This window comes from Macadamia integrifolia, unplaced genomic scaffold (assembly GCF_013358625.1).
Source record: "Macadamia integrifolia cultivar HAES 741 unplaced genomic scaffold, SCU_Mint_v3 scaffold_190A, whole genome shotgun sequence".
NCBI classification, from domain to species: Eukaryota; Viridiplantae; Streptophyta; class Magnoliopsida; order Proteales; family Proteaceae; genus Macadamia; species Macadamia integrifolia.
In genome coordinates this window covers 769082-788258 of record NW_024870637.1, presented here as the reverse complement: position 1 = coordinate 788258, position 19177 = coordinate 769082, and the positions used below count along the sequence as shown (strand labels likewise).

General features: G+C 39.7%; 1 protein-coding gene across 3 annotated transcripts in view; it reads left to right on the top strand.

Annotated features, from left to right (window-relative positions):
- The window catches only part of LOC122071163 (tetratricopeptide repeat domain-containing protein PYG7, chloroplastic), a 75706-nt gene that overhangs the window by 31060 nt on the left and 25469 nt on the right, over positions 1-19177 (top strand). For all 3 annotated transcript variants that reach the window (XM_042635474.1, XM_042635472.1, XM_042635473.1), the window contains exons 2-3: positions 8503-8795; positions 16977-17123. In XM_042635474.1, the coding sequence (XP_042491408.1) occupies positions 8503-8795; positions 16977-17123 (440 nt within the window). The remainder of the gene's footprint in view (positions 1-8502; positions 8796-16976; positions 17124-19177) is intronic.

Genomic DNA, 19177 nt, shown 5'->3' with positions numbered 1-19177 from the left:
CTGGGTCCTTTTTAGTGTATACATGTGTGTGTGGTTCTATGGGGGTTGTCTATCCCAATTCCATTCCTATTTTACCTCCCTTTGAATTGCTTACAAGTTAGGATTTGTGATTATGGGGTTGGTTTATATGTCGGGAACACTCACACACTTCACTTAGCTTAGGTTTAGTGGTATTAGTGGATTAGCTAACATAGGGTCACAAGATGTACTCAATTTCCCATTTTACAAGTCTAGGTTAACCTACATTGTGGGGATTACGGTTGGGGTTCATGTAATGGCCACCAACCCTACCTAAGATCACCGTAAACCCTCAATGCACATGTGTAATTTCATCTCCCAACATGGGGTTAGGTTGGGAGAAGGGATTTTGGGTAATTTGGGCAATTGCTCCGTCTCCAGGGTTTGGGTTGCCCAAATTGGGGATTTGAGATGGGGATTTCTATGGGGTAGGTCCATATCTTCAAAGTGAGCCATTAATCTTGCTAGGATAGATCCTTTACACCATTTTCCCCTCCCAAATTTGTAGTCTTTGTAGGTGGGTAGGGAGAAATTGGTTGGGGTTCCCCACTTGGCTTAGTGGAGAATAGAAATGAGAGAGAGAGACAAGTGTGTAGAGCGGGGTAGAGAGAATGGGACTTAGCTTGGTAGGGTCCCTTCCTTGCTCCTTCCTTCTTCCTCCTCCCTTGCTCTTCTTCTTCTTCTCTTTTGCTTGCTCTAACTTGGTAGGTAGAGAAATGAATAGGCAAGGGTTTCTATTTATAACCACTTCAGTTGCCTAAGGGCTGTTTGGGACAATAATGGGTTTTCACTCATTACTGGTTTAAATCGTAATTTGGTGCTAACGGGCCCACCTCGGGGTGCCCTGACACATTAATTAACTCCCAAACAGGTTGTCCCAACATTTACGGACTGATGGCAATTTAACCTGTTCTTGGCCATACACTCATCGGTGGATGCCCACTGGCTGATGTAGGCCAGCCGGTGACCATCAGCTGGTGTAGGCTGAATTGGTCCCCTTTGTGTGGAACTAAACGCATTGGATGAATGGGGCCTTCTCAAGGTGTTTTCAGTGTGTGGGCCCCCTTTTTAGTATATTTTGCTATTAGGGCTCGAGCAATTCCCTTTAAGGTCTAAGGGCTTATAATGACCTCCTTTTCTGTGTTCTGAAACCCTTTCAATTCTTGGAGCATGAGTAGCAGGTATAGGTGGGGTCATCCTTCCCTTTTCGGCAAAAGACAACTACTACCCAGTATCCATTGGTACTGGTATCCTCCTGTGCCTCATCTGTGGTCACAAAGAGGAAATTTAGGGTATGGGTATAACATATTACGTAATGTCTTGCTAGTTTCGGGAAAAAGTACATTAACAGATCCCTTATACGATGTCAGAGAATTTTCGGCTGGAATAAGAACAAAGTTAACTCTATTTTGTATTGGAGAAGTTCACACTCTACCTTTGATGTGTGAAGATGGGCTTGGAGTTAATACAAAATGTCCTGCTAGCTTAGGAAAAAACTAGATTAACAGATCCCTTATTCAATCTCAAAGAATTTTTGGTCGGAATAATAGCATAGTTAACTCTATTCTGTATCGGACTAGTCTTTGAAAATTTTGTGAGTTAGGGCTTGCTGGTGCCAGATGTCAACGTGGAAATACCAAACCAGATTGAGTATTATGACACCAATACCGAGGTTCACTGAGTTTCAACTCAAAGATTAACAGTACTAAGCCTGATAGAACTGAAGTGAACATAGTTCCTATCCTGGTCTCAACAAATTGTTAGTATTGTGGCAAGAGCCTAGTTGCTTTTATCTATTTCCAATATATGATATGTGCAACTAAAGAGCTGTAAGACATGAGGTTCACCTTTGACTAGGAATTGATGTGTACATGCCTATTTCTGGGAGTCACATGTTGTGACTTTGTGTATATAACCTCAATCGGGCCAAGTATGGAGCATGTCCTTATCGGGAGTATAGTGCCTTTTAGAGCATTTCCAGGGGCACCTTTGTCGATTGATTGGCATTCGATGCCTAATAAGTACGAGATCAATGGGTGTGATTTCACTACATCACTGGTTATTGGGACTGTGCATTGTTGGTGGCATAAGCAGGGATCAGCCGAACACAGAGTGTGATTAATATGATGTGCTTGAGGGCTAAGGCGCAACATGGAGCACCCTTGTCGAGTGATTTCACTTCGAACACGATGACATGATGCAACTATTTACAAACAAATGTAATAACTACTATTCAAGCATAAATACATGTAATGGTCTAAAACAAGATTCTTGATTATGGGATCCCCAATAGAGTCCCCACTGTAGGTATATAGGAAAAACACACCTTCGAGGTATCATCCCTCAATTTCTTGTTGAAAGAGAGGGGAAAGTTTCTCTTGGGAGTCGCCACCTAGACAAGGGTCTAGGAGCCACAAATGTCTCCCCTTTCTGGGGAGAGAAAGAACTCCAATGGATAAGGCTTTGGTCTACCTAGATCTCTTGGTAGATCCAAGGTTTCGGGCTGGAAAGGTGTTAGGCACCTAGTCCACTTGGCTGGAGGATGGTCTCCTTCTATTTATTGGCCATTCCTAAGCTTACTAGTCCTATTAGCTAGTCCTGTATGGCTGTACACCAGCATGCATGGTAAAACAATGAATCTAACCTAATCTAGGTTGCTAGGTTGGAATGCAGATAAAGCATGTGAAAGCCTTTAGAACTAATATACACATAATATACAAGAAATATGGGAAAAAATAAACTTATATACATGTCAGAGACCGAACTTGGACATAACGTTGCCAAGCTAGGCACATACCCTTTGTAGGGATTAGTTCGTATGTAGTTCAGGAAACTTGTTTGAATATTTTGGGTGTTTGAAACATTTATTCTTGGTAGATGGAAACCAATGCAAGCCTTGCCGTCTGCTTCCACCCAACAAATTCTAGAGCATAGTTGACATGGCGACAAGGCTAATTAAGGCGTTAGAGGGCTGCCTAAGCGCTTAGGCGACAATCGCCTGCTTTAAGGCGAACAAGGCGACCAAGTTTTATTTTTTATTTTCCCTATTTTCTAACATTATTTAGTATGCTACATATATCGTGTATAATAAAAAATCAACATTAAGCCACATCAAATCATCAAAAATCAATATTAAGTCATTAAAAATCAATATTTAGAGAAATGCTCTTGTTCTGTAATAAGTTTGACTGGTCAAAGATTTTATTTTATATAAGACTTTTTGTATTAGGTATAGCACCAAATTAGCTTTCCAAGAAGTCTAAGATTACTTAAATCTGAGCTGTGATGACAAAGTTATGTTCCATTCAAACTTATTTTAAACTACGCGGATGCTGTTAAAATCACCTAAATGAAGATAATTTTATGGACATCAAAAGAAAAGATCATTTTGTTGGACTTTTGGTTTTTAGCAATTTTTTACCATGATAAAATTTATAAATTTTTCAGAATCAAGAAAAATCCAAACATTTGAAAGTTGAAAATCGCCCCTACAACCAAAAATCTAGTTGTTGTTATTGGACTGGGAGGTTGACTTTTTATCCATTAGAATTCGATTTTTAAACTGTTTTTATTGGATACAAATATGTGTATTTGCTTATTTATGAATAATATTTGAAATAAATGAAATAAAAAAATATAAAAACATTTACTTAAATGTTATGTTACATAAATAAGTGCCAAAATATAAGGCGACAAATAGTGTAATAAGGCGACAGTCGCCTAGGCCTAAGACAAACTGCTTTGGTTACGCCTTGACAACTTTGCTCTAGAGCGCAGAAAAGAAGAAACACCATGGGCAAACAAGTAACGGATGAGCCCCAACACTCAAACCAAAACTCAACATGGGCACCAGTAGTAAATCAACTCGACCACCACTGGAGAGTGGTCATAGATTAGTAGCAAGAAAAGGTTGGTCTTAGATCACTAATACGCAATGGTGCTCATAGATCAACTTACTAATAATTGGGTACAAAAAGCTGACTTTGTTGTTCTGGTGCACTAGCACACTTTGGAGTTGCTTGGTTTAGTAAGGTGCATAAGTCGCTGATCTATGACCACCCTGGGTAAGGATTTTCTTACTGCTAGCACGAAGCTAACACTGATTGGGTATCAATCGGACTCTTATAGGAAACGATTCCTTTTTGGGGGGCTTGGATTGGCCAACAGGGAATGGCAAATTTAGATTTATCAGAAATTCATTTTGGTAGCCTAACGATGTAAAAAAGTATATTTTAAATATTTACATAAAATTTGGCATTACAACTGTATTAAAAGGGTATTGTGGGAAAAACTTGAGAAAGTATGTACACTATGCCATATTTAACTGAATAATCTAAATTAAATAGGCTAATTAAATACATTAAAAGGGTAGAGAGAGAATACCTGTTTTGGCTGAAATGTGGCTCCAGACTCGGTCTTGTAGAGTTCTGATGCTCTTGTTACAATTGCAGCAGAATTTGCGGCCTGGGGTCTTCTAGGGTTTTTCCTATATTTTTCTCTTTACTCTGGGATTTCTTTTGGAATTTTCAAATCTTGAAACCTGAAAAATCCTATTTTGAAATAAATGGCAACCTTATTTAAAGGTTTTTTCAGGGAGGGGCATTTTGGTAATTTAACCAAAGGTGGCACCACCAAGAGGGTTTGGCAGCACCACCAAGGGTCTTGCCACATGCTAGGCCTTGGTTGGATGGGAAAAACCATGATTTGTCAGATTTTGTTGCTTTATTGGTTAGTTTTTGGGTGGCGATTTTTGAAGATCCTAATGTCGGATTTGGATGAAACCATATGTTTTGGAAACGTCTCTCCGATTACTATCCAATGATGCAGAGATCATCTGTAAATTCTTCTGGAAACATAGTCAAAGTTGCGCCCAAAGTGGGGGACTCGCAAAACAGTAATTTTGATGAAAGGATGGAAAAATGTCTTGTCTTCACAACAAAGGCTAGATTCAGGCTAAATATGATAAAACAGACATATCCCAGAACTTTTGAACAATTATGATAAGGTTTGGGCACTCAATTCACCTCAGCGGCGATTTTTGAAGATCCGATTGTCGGATTTGGATGAAACCACACGTTGTTGGAATTTGGAAAGGTCTCTTTGGGTACTATCTAATGATGCAGAGATCAGCCACAAATTCTTCTGGAAACATAGTCAAAGTTGTGCCCAAAGTGGGGGACTTGCAAAACAGTAATTTTGATGAAAGGATGGAAAAATGTCTCATCTTCGCACCAAAGGCTAGATTCAGGCTAAATATGATAAAACAGACATATCCCAGAACTTTTGAACAATTATGATAAGGTTTGGGCACTCAATTCACCTCAGGGGCAACACTGTCATCTTTCGCTGTACAACCTTTGAGAGCATTGTCGGGCTTAATTCATCATCGTCTAAAGGGCCCTCTACCACAACAAAAACAACAAACTTAGTCTTATCCCAACTTATGGGGTTGGCTACATGGATCCTTGCAAAAACAAAATAAGAGAAAGGAGAGTCAAATGAGCGTTAAAAGGGAAGAAGCACAAACTTGCAGAATAGGAAAAACTTAGCTAAATGGGGTTGGCTACATAGGTCCCTCCAATCAGTTTTGTCTAAGGTCATACTTGGGACAAGCCCTAGACTATGTGCATGTCATTCAACACTACTTCTTTGGTGGTTGTTTTAGGCCCACCCCTAGGTCTTTTAGTTCCTTCAATCAAAATCAGATCACTCCCCCTTACTGGGGCCCCAGGCCTCTGTTGAATATGACTGTGCCACCTAAAACAACTTTCTCAAAGCTTTTCATTAATCGAGGCAACTCCCGAATCAGATATAATATGCTCATTTCTTACTTTATCCTTCCTAGTTTTGCCGCACATCCATCTTAACATCCTCATCTATATGCCACATAGCTTCTCTTAGCTGCCCAACATTCTGCCCCATAAATCTAGTGGTTGCTCAACAGTTCTATATAATTTTCCCTTAAGCTTGAAAGGAATATGCCGATCACATAATACTCCGGATGCACCTCTTCACTTCATCCATCTCACTTTAGTTTTCTATGAAACATCATCCTCTATGTCACCTTCTTTATATGGTTGACCCCATATATCTAAAATAGTCTCCTTGTGGAATCAGTCTCCTCAATTTTCATAATTTCATTATCCATCATAGGGTGGCTAGTTACACTTCACATACTTTGTCTTTGACCTACTAATCTTAAAACCTCTTGTTTCCAAGGTTGATCTCCATAGTTCCAACTTAGTGTTAATCGCTGCTTTAGTCTCATCCACTAAAACAATATCATCAGCAAAGAGCATACACTAGGGAACCTCATCTAGAATGCTTTTGGTTAACTCATCCATAATAAGTGCAAACAAATAGGGGCTTAAGACCGATCCCTGATGTAACCCAATCATAATTGGCAATATATTGCCTTGACCTCCCACAGATTTCACACTAGTCACCAGACTCACCACACCATCATACATGTCCTTAATTATATCTACATATGTACTCGACAACCCTCTCTTTACTAGGACATGTCGGTTTAAATCTCTGGGGAACTCTGCCATATGCTTTTTCTGGGTTAATAATGACCATGTGGAAATCCTTCTTGTGAGCTTTATAACTTGCCACGATCCTCCTCAGTAAGTTGTAAATAGCCTTTGTCGTGGATCTACCTGGTATGAAACCAAATTGGTTATCCGAGATATGAGTCTCTCTTCTCAAACGGGCTTCAGTTACGTTCTCCCATAATTTCATAGTATTACTCATTAGTTTTATGCTTCTAGAGTCTCCGTCTGGAGGGCCCTCTAAGGGGACAAAATTCAGTGTCTATACATGGCCTTCTACAAGGGACAAGCTGGTGAGGAATTGTAAACCACATCTTGCTAGTTTTGAAGGGAACCAGGTTCCAAACTACTGTACCATGTAAAAGCATTATTTCTCAGTGCCCTAGAGAACTCAAGCAGGCATAGATCCTCATTGTTTTGGATTCCCAAGGGTTGATGAATCTGCAGATATGCATTTGGAATTCCTGGTTCAGTCTTTTTAAAAAGTTGCTATAGTGTATGCTTAAGTTTACAGTTTGCTGGTGACTTGGAGAAGGTATGGCTATTTGTGCTCAGATGAGACAAAACCTGAATGTCTGCTACTACAGTCAGCTTCTGTGGTGATTGCTAGATTGTTGCTGTGGTGGGTTCACTGAAACAGCTTAACGTAGGTGGAATAATGGAGGCATTCACAGGCAGCAAGGGAAGATAACTGATGGGTTGATTCCCTTCCTCCTCCTTAAGGCCAAAGATGTGCTCTTGCTTCTTGTGGAGGTCAGTTTAAGCAGGAATTATGTCTGACGTATTGTCCTTCACTTCAGATTTTTCCTCATTTTGTGTTAATGGGATTCTTTGGGTGCTAAATAGATGGGTCTTATTGTCATAATGCTTCCTTTCGCTTTTGGCCATGAAATTCTCAGTGATCTACATGCTAATGGATTTACCAAAGATTAATAGTTCTTGTTGCTATTGGAGCAGTTGGCTTTATGGAAGGGGCTTAACTGGTGGGTACAGCTGCTTATCAGGAAGTTTATACATTCGTTGAGCGTAAGCAAGTAAGTTTCCACTGTGCTGAGAGGAGATTTAGGGGAGTACGGAATTGCAACAGTTACTGGGAAAGAGCAGGCTGGGGGCAGGTTGGAATATCCTACAAGAGTACCATGAGGGAATATAATGGGTGGGAGGAATAGAATGTCTGTATTATGAAAAATGATGCTATTAACTGAGGTGAGGAGGACATGTCAACAAACAAAATAGTTTGTTATCCCCCCCCACAAATGTACATGCTTCTGTTGGCTGGCAATGGTCTCAAGTCTCAACCAGTGTATTTGCAGGCAAAATGTCAATCTTTTGATCCTTTCCCACAGGAAATCTTTCAAGGTTCCTAGCTAGCATAGCGAGCAGCTCTCTGTGCATAGGACTGCAGCAGTCACTTTGAATACAGGAGCACTCCAAGACCTTGTCATGCTTCTGAGAGACCTCAGCCTCTTGGAGACCCCTGAGGTTACTTGACATGCAAGGGGCAGATGCTTCTTCTTCTTTAAGCTACGACGAATGACAATCAGAAAATTTATGGTTTAGCACATGTCCTAAGGAATTTGGTTGAGCCTTTAAAAGGATGGGATTTATGATTATTATCTCATTTTTCCCATGTTCCTAGGCCGTGAATTTCTTTTCTCTGTTTTGTTTTCTAGTCTCTGAATCCACTATTGTGGTTTTGTGCATTAGGTCTATAAATTCTTAAATATTTTTATGGTTCTCACAATTTATACTCTAAACAGTAAAAAAGAGACCTTTACATCAAGTATTCCTCCAGTCCTCTACCCTCTTATCTCCAATAACATTGTTTTGGTCCTCTCTAGAACAGTTTAATTAGTGTCTTGCATTTTCACTTGAATGCCTTATTGTAGAAGAAGAATCAATCTTTTCGTGTTTTTACCCCTTGTGACAGAATGTTCATGGGCACACTCAGTTGACCATGATGTTGAAAATGACAAGAAGCCACTGAGATGGGTGTATTCTTTCTCCACTGGAGCAACAGCATGGTTGAGTTCGGCACAATTAGCTCATTCAAGTGCAGAGATAAGATTGAATATGGTTTATGAGACTGGAGAACTATTTGAATTAGGAATTCAGCTATCTTACCTGCTTTTACTATTAGGTTTGCTTGGGGTTGGTACCTTCTTTGTGATTCGCCAAGTCCTTGTTCGTCGAGAGCTCGACCTTTCTGCTAAAGAGTTGCAGGTAAGACACTGCATTCCCTCTTCCTCTTCTTTTTCCATTTTAGTTTTTTTTTTTCTTTTGAAGGCTTTAACAGTTTCATTGTAACTCTAACAAACCCAAGATCTGTAACCAGTAACTTGAGAGAGTAAGAGGAGAGAAAGAGACAGAGAAAAGAAGAGGAGATTGCAAGAGAGGGCAGCCGATTGTGTATTGCTTCCTCCGTCCATTGTATTATTTATAAACTAAAGAGTTGCACCAAATAAGGTAAGTAGTACATTGTACAACAAGATAACTAGAAAATAGAAATGTACTCTAGTTAGGAAACTAAGCAACTTATTCTAATTTGGAAAGGTTGGGAGAAATTCTCACCTTGTGACACATATCTCAACACTCCCCCTCAAGCTGGAGTATATATATATATATATATATATCAAAAGAAAATATCTAGCTTGGACCAACAAGAATAGAAAATTAAATGCAACAACAACATCAAAGGCTCTTCACAAAGGAGGCAGGTAGTAGGTAAGACAAGTAGTAGTAGCATCAAGTATGAGCAGCATCAAAGGCTCTTCACAAGGAAAGCATGTAGTAGGTAAGCCAAGTAGTAGTAGCATCAAAATCTGTTCACAAGGAAGGTAGGTTGTAGGTAAGACAAGTAGTGGTAGCATTAGGTTGCCTGGGACCAAGTAGCAACATAAGGTTGTCACAGACCAAGTAGTAGCACCAGGGTGTCAAGGTAAGCAAGTAGCAACATCAGGATGCCGAGGACCAAGTAGCAACATCAGGGTGTCAAGTATCAAGTAGCAGTATCAGGGTGCCGAGGTTATGAAGTAGTAGCATCAGGTGCCGGGGTAAGCAAGTAGCAGCATCAAGTTGCCGGGACCAAATAGCAGCATAAAATAGATAATCTAATAACTCCAATTGAGTAGATAATAACTTTATTTGAGTAGATAATAACTCCAATCTTCCCCTCACGTGTAGCATTAGTGCATTACACGTGGACATATAATGTCCAATAATTAGCATCTCAAAGGATGAGAGCAGTACAAATGATCCCATAATCAAAGAGCATAAAAAAAAAAAAATCCAACCTCCCTCGCACTGTAGCAAATTATCTCCATGTAAGTACCAATTTTCTAAAAAACTGTAACCCAAACTAATGCAATCTAGGGGTCCAAGACCCTAAAATTGAGTGTTATGTGCCCAAAAATGCCAAATATGTAATTATGTCATGCAAATCTAGGGTTTAAAACCCATCACTGACCATAATTATGGGCCCATCCAAAAGTGCAATAACCAATTAATGGAGTAATGGGATTCTGGTAAATAACCAGAATTTTCAAGGGGTCAGTTTGGTAGTTAAAGAGCCAATGGGACAACAAGGGAATTAGTATTAATTAACTAGGATTATACTTGGAAGAGGAAAAAATAAGGACAAGAGGGTATAGTGACATAAAGTGGGGGTAATATGGGAAACACTAATAAAAAGGAGATTTGTTGCCTTAAAAAAACTAGGTAATGTGGGGAAGGAAAGATTAATGATGACACATAGGGATGTTGATGGAAAGAAAGAAAAGAAAAGGGAAAGTGGGGTAATTATGTGAAAACAAAAGATATAGAAAGTGATTTACATACCTAACCAGCACCAAAAAAGGCACATCAAAGTTAGACAGTCACCCAAGCAGTAAGGGAGAAAGGTAAGAAGTTCTTCTTCCTTACAAAACCAGGGGAGAAACCACTCCATCTCGAGATGGGTTCCTTACGAAACCAGTACTCCCTTGCGAACCCAGCAACTGTCTTCAAATGTGGATATCCGATTGTTCAAACTCATAAAACCAAAAGTAAATAGCGTGTGTGTATGCTGCAATCGATACAACTAGCAGACAGAGCAACCAGCGGAATAACCTTCAAGTTGACAAGATCGAACCAATCAGTTTAGGGTTTTCAGCAATAGAAGAAAACCCATCTCAAGCAGTGGCAGATCAGGAAATCAGACACACTTCAATGTAGCAAATCTCAAAACGGCTACTGGTTACATCTTTGATACCATGTAACAAACCCAAGATCTGTAAATAGTAACTTGAGAGAGTAAGAGAAGAGAGAAAGAGATTGAGAGGGAAGCAGAGAAGAGACTGCAAGAGAGGGCAGCTGATTGTGTATTGCTTCCTCCATCCATTATACTATTTATGAACTAAAGAGTTACACCAAATAAGGTAAGTAGTACCTTGTACAACAAGATGACTAGCAAATAGAAACATACTCTAATTAGGAAAAGAAAGTAACTTAGGCCTTCTTTGGTATCATTTTTCTTTTTAATTTTTTTTCACAAAAATAGTTTTGGCTGCATTTGGTATCATTTATGAAGCTTGTTTCTATTTAAAAAAAAATTGATATTACGCAAAAACCAATAAGAGATCTAGTCACTTATGTGTTTTGGCCAAAAATTTTTTTAGTGATTTTTGCGCTGAACGTTAATGAGCATGTGCTTAACATCCCAATATGGAGGGGTAAAATAGTCATTTGATTTGTAATTAGAAATCCAAGCCTCTTGCCCCCTCTTCTTTTGTCCAAATGGAGAAAGAGAGTTATAAGGAAGATGGGTGAAGGGAATCTCTTCACCCATTTCTTCAATAAACCATTTTGCACATAGAGATACCAAACTATTTCTCATTTTTGTCAAGTAGACCATTTTTATGTTTTGATAAAAAATGATTTTCATTAATGATTTTTGTTAAATAGGTAAAAATCAAAAAGAAAAATGATACCAAAGAGAGCCTTAGTTTAACTTGGAAAGGTTAGGAGAAACTCCCAAGTCGTGACACATATCTCAACAGTAACTAATGCAACCGTGGGAGAGATGACAACTTTTGACAAGATCTGTTGGCTCCCCTCCCCCTTGGGAATTTTTACTATTGCCTCTGCTTGGAACCATTCTCGGACCATTTGCCCTACCATCCCTTGGCACAATATCATTTAGTTCAAAGGCCACATCCCCCGCCATAACTTTACTGCCTGACGCACAATCTCTAACTGTCTCCCCACCCAGTCCTTCCTAATCCCCAAGCACATTCCAGTCTCCCCCTCCTGTTGCCTCAGTTGGAATGGCCAACTGAGGCACTAAAGAATTTGACCACCTTTTTTCTTTTTCTCTTGCCCCTTTTCCTCTTCCATCTGGAAAAAGGTTTTTAAATCTTTTTGGCCCTCCAGCAGATGCCCTCTCCCCTTAGGCCGAGAATGGATCTGGGTCGACATGACGTTTGGCAGATCCTCCATCTGTGACTCAGCCAGAAAACTCACCTTCTGTGCCACAATCAACCATCTTTGGATTGAGCGGATCTTCGTAGATGGATTTCCAACTCTCACTCTTATGATAAGATTTGGAAAGCCATCTTCTTTGATGTTAGCTTCAAACTCGGTTGCCTTCAATCCGTTCTTTCAGAGATACCCCAAGGAACATGCGTATTGTTGCTTGCTGGGGTCTCCCCACCACTCATCATTTTACCCCCTAATATGTCTCCCTCTTTGTTGTAGCTCCCCCCACCCCTCCTCTTTTGGAGTCCTGATGTGATGGCTGTAGAAACGCAACCCTAAAACGATGCAGATGATAATGGAAAAGCAAGAACAACCAATGCACATAGATTTACGAGGTTCTGCAAGATTGCCTACATCCCCGGTGAGATGAGATCCTGCTCCACTATCAATGGAGAATAGGGTTACAACGCTCGTCCCTCACACCTCTCAATATTGCCTGCATTATAGAGAAAGAAACCCTTGCTACAAATATATAATGAAAAAACCCTAATCCGGAAAGTGCACAATTGTCCTCAAATAAAAAATTTGAGCGGGAACGCCATCCTACCTAGCGAGGTGCTACACCAGTGCCCTCTGGATTAAACTGTGACGGAATACAAGACATCGTACACCAGCAATGGCGTAGTGCTTGCTCCTTCCCCCCTCCCACTAGTATATTCATCCAAAAAAAAAAAAGCAACCCCGGGTTCCAAAACCTTATTTCTGGGTCTGTGGGCCCCCCAAAGTATTAAAATTCCAATTATAAAGAAGCAGTGGTAATTCTCTGTAATTATTTTGAAAGTTAGAACCCTTGAGGAAGGAACAAACAGTGTCAGAAACTCAAAGAATAAAGACTGAAGCGGAGGGTGTTTCTGGAAATTAAAGCAAGGATAGGAGTTAAACAGAATCAATTTTAGAAGGTAAGGGCTTAGTTGTACATAACAGAATTAGGCTTCTTCAACCTCTTGATAGGATGGCGAGGACAATGAAGCAGTTCTGATTTCGGTTGAGAAATCTCCTCCAAACAAGCTCAGTTCGATCTGGAATTTCAAAGGAGGACTCCTAACTCACTGGACTATTAAATCAACTCAACAAACAATCAATTCTTCAGCCCAAGAATTGGTAAGAAAATTTTGAAACAAGACCTGGCAGGAAGAGTATGACCAGCTGAGATTCCAGACTTGGTTCTCTCAGCAGAAGGGTTTGTAGATGGTGAAATCCTAGGATTAAGGTTGCCAAGGGTAGGAAAGTTCATGCCCAAAATATGAGAAGAAAGGACAAGGGATGAGGGAGATCAATCCCAATATAGAAGACTGTTGGTACTGCTAGAACAGAGTACCATTAGTAGCTGGAAGGAGTGAGTAGCAGTAAAACATGCAAGAAATAACGAAAAAAGGAGAGAGCAGGAAAGAGAACTAAGAAAGAAACTCACCTGTGAGGAGAGAGTCTGAAACAAATCGGGGAGGGAGGGAGGGAGGGAGAGAAGTTGACTCAAAGAAAGAAACTGAAATAAACTTTCCTGTGTATCTAGCTCCATAAAATAAAAGATTACAAGAAGACTAGAGATTTCGATCATGTTTTAAAAAACATGATCGAAATCTCTAGTCTTCTTTCTATTATTTTACAGCATTGGATCCATGTAGCCGACCCCATTCTGTTGGGATAAGGTTATGTTTGTTGTTGTTATGAATAAAATAATTCATAACCAAACGAGAAGAATATACAAGGGAAAAAGGGGGGGAGGGGAGGCCTAAGCCAACAAAGAAAAGAAAACCAGCCCAAAGGCCAGTAGGAACTAAGACAAGCCACAACTAACTAAAGAACATGATACAAAAAAGGGAGGGGGGGGGAGAATCCAAAAGCATCCAAAAGAAGGCAAGAAGCCATCAAGGGGGGTGGATTAGGTTGACCTGAAGGTTCCAAGAGGCTATAATGTGGGAATTCTGGGGGGAGATGGTGATAGGGCGGGGATGAAGGGATTGGGCTTTAGAGGAAACATCAAAGTAGATAGCTTTCCAAATCTTATCCGAAGATATAGATTTTGCGGTCCATCTACGAATGTTTCTCTCCATCCAAAGATGATTACTAGTAGCACAAAATGTCAATTTCCTAATGATGTCACAAATGGAAGAACCAGAGAAGGTCATGTCAATCCAGATCCATTCTTTATCAAGAGGGAGAATGGATCTCGAAGCTAGCTAACACTTGGAAAGAGCAAATATTCAAATGAGGGAGGAGAAGGGGCAGGAGAAGAAGAGATGGGGGATATCCTTAACTCCATTGAGGCAGAGACAACAGGAGGGGTTGGCTGGGATGTTGCGGTGAATGAGAAAGGATTGGGTAGGAAGGCAGTTTGATAAACAATGCCAAAGAGTGAAGCTGTGGCGGGAGATGTGGCCTTTGAACCAGACCACCTTGTGCCAAGGAACGACCGGAGACGGGATGTGGATGAAGGACCAAGTGGAGGCAGAGGAGAAGGAGCCATTGGAGGATGGGAGCTAAATACACTTATCTTCTCTTCCTCTATGGCCGGGGGGGAGAGGAGGGAGGGAGGTCTAGAGGTCTAGAAGCGGGGGGGAGGAGACTGGGGGGACCAGCCGGCAGGGGAGAGAATAGAGGAAACAAGAGCATTGGAAGGGAGGCCAGAAGAGTAGATGACTTTGGGAGAGACGAGGAGGGATAAGATGCCCAAAGGATGCCAGGGGTCATTCCAGAGGGAAATTGATTGCCCATTTCCAATGGCATAGGAGATGGTCGGGAGGGAAATGGGCCTATGGGCAAGAATCTTCCTCCAGATCCAAGAGGCATCTAAGTTGAGCGAGGCAGTCCATATGGAATTCTTCTTGAGAGGACGAATAGAATCCAATCTACCCAGATACTTTTTTATTTGGAGACAATTTTCTAGATGAGCTTAAGGACTCCAACAGAGTTTGCATCTTTGATTCTCCTGATTCCAAGCCCTCCTTCAGACTTAGGGAGACAAGCCTTCTCCTAGCTGAGAGGCCTAAGGAATTTGGACGAATCAGAACCCTTCCAAAGGAAATAACACATGAGGCTTTCAAATGATTTAATCACAGAGGCATCTTTGATTTCGATCATGTTAGATGTATTAAAAATGATGATGGTAGAGTGCTTGTAAAGGATGAGGATATTATGAAGAGATGGGAAGAGTATTTTCACGACCTATTAAATGGAGATATTTCGAGTAGGAATAGCCTGGAAGATTGCACTATTCATTAAGATACCACATGTCTTATATATATATATATATATATGAAATGTTAGAATGGCTGAAGTTGAAGAAGCCTTAAGAAAGATGAAAGTAGGCAAGACACTAGGCTCCAATGAAGTCCTAATAGAAGTGTGGAAGAGCTTGGGATTAGATGGGGTATTCTGGTTAATTATTTGTTTAACAAGATTGAGTACAAGGAAAATGCAGATGAATGGAGGAGAAGCACTGGAGTTCTGATCTGCATAAATTAATGTGATATTCAGAGCTGCAATAACTATGAAGGCATAAAACTTATAAGTCATGCTATGAAATTATGGGAGAAGGTTATTGAAGCTCACTTGAGAAGAGAAACTACTATCTTGGAAAACCAATTTGGTTTTATGCCAGGTAGAATCATGACAGATTTATTTACCTAATCAGGAGGCTCATGGAAAGATTTAGAGTTTGCAAGAAGGATCTCCCTATGATCTAGAAAAATCCTATGCCAGAGTCCTTAGAGAGTTAATTTGGCATGTACTAGAGAAAAGAAGCCTATCAAGTAAATTGTGGATATAATTAACGACATGTATGAGAGCGTGATGACTAGTGTGAGAATTGTGGGAGGTTAAGGTAGTGAATAACCAATTACAATTGGGTTACATCAAGGATAACTTTAAGCCCTTATTTGTTTGTGCTTATCTTGAATGATTTAACGGGGAATATTCAAAATGAGGTCCCGTGGTGTATGTTTTTTGCATTATTTTGGTGGATGAGACAATAGCTGGGATTAATATTAAGTTGGATGTATGGAGATCAACCTTGGAATCAAGTGGTTTAAGATAAGTAGAATGAGTACGGAGTTGTAACTTTAGTTACACTAAGACGGATAATGAAATGGTGAAACTTGAGGAGAGAGAGATACAACAAAGGGATTATTTTAGATATCTAGGGTCAAATATAAATAAGGAAGGAGATATAGAGGATGATGTTTCTCAGAGAATTAAAGTAGGATTAATGAAGTGGAGAGGTGCGTTCGGAGTGTTGTGTGACCAACTTATTCCTATAAAGCTTAAGGGAAATATCTATAGAATTGTTATAAAACCGGCTATGATGTATGGGGCGGAATCTTGGGCTGTTAAGAAGCATAATATAGTTAAGTCTTAGTAGTAGAGATGAGGATGTTGAGATGGGTGTGCGGCAAAACTAGGAAAAATAAAGGAATGACCATATTAGAACTGATTTGGGAGTTGCATCGATTTAGGAAAAGCTCCGAGAAAGTGATTTGAGGTGGTATGACTCTGTTCGACGGAGGCCTTGGGATGCAGTAGTAAGGAGGAGTGATTGGATTCAGATGGAAGGATCTAAAAGCGCTAGGGGCAGGCCTAAAATGACCATAGGAGTAGTGAGGAACTTAGGAAAGAAATGCATAGATTAGGTCTTGACTGTAGTATGACCTAGAATAGAGCTGTTTGGAGGGCACGGATCCATGGAGCGGACCCCATTTAAGTGGATTTTTACTGAGGTGATTTTACCGATTCCATTTAGTGGGGAAAAGGCTGAGTTGTTTTATGTTACTAGAGTTTATTTATTTCATTGCTAATGTTTTTTTTTTTGGGGGGGGTGTAACAAGTAATGTTCTGGCTAGGAAATTTCTATATTTATGGAGTTTCTCTCTTATGTTCTATTTTCCTGGTTTTCAGGAGCAGGTTCGAAGTGGTGATGCTAGTGCTACCGAGTTCTTTGAACTTGGTGCTGTCATGCTTAGAAGGAAGTTCTATCCTGCTGCGACAAAATACTTGCTGCAGGCTATTGAGAGATGGGATGGAGATGATCAAGATCTTGCACAGGTATAGTTGTGCCGTGGAAAATTTATTGAGTGAAAATATCCATTATCCCTGATGAATTTAAATTATATGAGTCCATACACATAAACACATGGCACAAATGCTTATTGTTACAGACTATATAATGGATGCACCGGATCATGGAGTTTGGCAGTTTGCATGACCTGTGGAATCACCCCAACAACAATTGAATCATCAGATAGTATTGCTAATATCCTTATAAAACAATGTGCTTAGATGGTTAGGATTTTATACTGGTTTATTGCAATATTGAGCATAGTTGTTAAGGTGCTGGTAAGGCGACGCCTTAGCAGCGCCTTGGCGCTGATGCGGTCTAGAGATGGTAAGGCAGTGCTCCGCCTTATGTGAAGTGGCGCCTTATGGGTTTTTTTTTTAAACACATTTTAAAATTACTTGATGAAGATTCCAAATATAGATTTTTTATTGGTAGGTGTATGGTTTTGTTAACACTTGAGATGTATGGGATCAACTTTACTCCACAAAAAATAACCAAAACAAACAAAATAAAAACACGATTCACAAACAGGGTTTGGATTTTGTCAAGGGTTTTAAGAAAGGGCTTTGAGAAGGAATCAAGGAACAAGGAAGAACCACTGATCTAAGCGACCATTTTGCTCCGGCAGTGGTGAGCTTCATTCTTCTTTGACAGGAGTAGAAATATAGTGGATGACCTTAGGGCTTAGGCACTCATTTTGGCATCATAGAGGTAAGTATAATAAATACTTGTATTTTTTATATCTTCTTTTCTTTATATTTATATTTTGTTTCATAATTATGTATTTATATTATATGTTAATATGATTGATGATTGATGAACTTAGTTTATTCACTTTATTGATTTTTTTTTCTTAATGAATATCTTACATTGGTATGAATATGAACCTTTAATATTTATTTAACATATGAGTAATAGGATTCAATTAGGATTTGAGCCAAATAGATTGGTTTTATAAAAAAATTACACAGGAACGCTTTAGTCGATAAGACGACGCTTTATACATGTCTTATCGCTAAGGCGCTTTGAAAGACCCTCAAACGCCTCCGTCGCCTTACTGCCTTAAAAACTATGATATTGAGTCCTAGTGTGACCAATTGATTGGGCAGTCCATATTGATAAACCTTTGAATCTGCAGAATGTCAGAGTGTTATTGTCCTGCATATATGAGCTAGGTTCCCTTTTCTGGAAGGATCTTAGTCACTATAAATCGTTCCAATACTTGACATATTTTGAATTTATCATTTGAGAGGGGCTGTCATTAAACCAAGCTTTGCCTAGCTTGGTCTGTGCTGTTGATCAGGGAGCTCAGGCAAGGTTAAGCAAAAGTTTGGCTCAGCTTGTGCAGGTAGAGTTGTGAATCTTGTGATTACTGGTCTATGCAGGCCCAAAATTTGCGAGATTGGAAAACCCATGGTGCCAACACTATCTGATGAGGTTTAACTCCACCTACTGTCAATTTTCCAATTACCTTACTGAAACAGAATCGCAGATAAGGATAACATTCCAGAATTCAACAGAATATAATAAGCCCACATCCCGGAATCTGAGTAGAGTCAAACCCTGGTCGAATATCAGAATAAATAGGCAGAATATTATATTAAAACCTCAGGGTAATCCAATTATGGATGTGAAGTTACTGCAGACTCCTACTGAGATTAGAAGTCTCATAACAGAATACTGGTAGATGATTTAAGGAAACAGAAATCAGTAAGCAACCAAACACTGTGACTGGGATAACAATTAACAGAATGCCAGCTAATATTCTAACTTAGAATTCAAACAGAGAACTAGAAACAACCATTCCAGCAATCAGAAACTCAGAAGATATAACCAGCATAGGTAAAATGTAATATCTCATCAAACACCAATTGGATGAAGGGGTAGTTTAAACAGGGGAAATAATATTTGAAGGTTAGATTGGAAGGTATGAGGGAATTTCAACTGAACAATGAACTTAACAATGGTGCAATTGACAGGCCTGACTTTGCTGTTCTGAGATATCAGGATATGACATGAATCAATGAACAGGAACTAATAA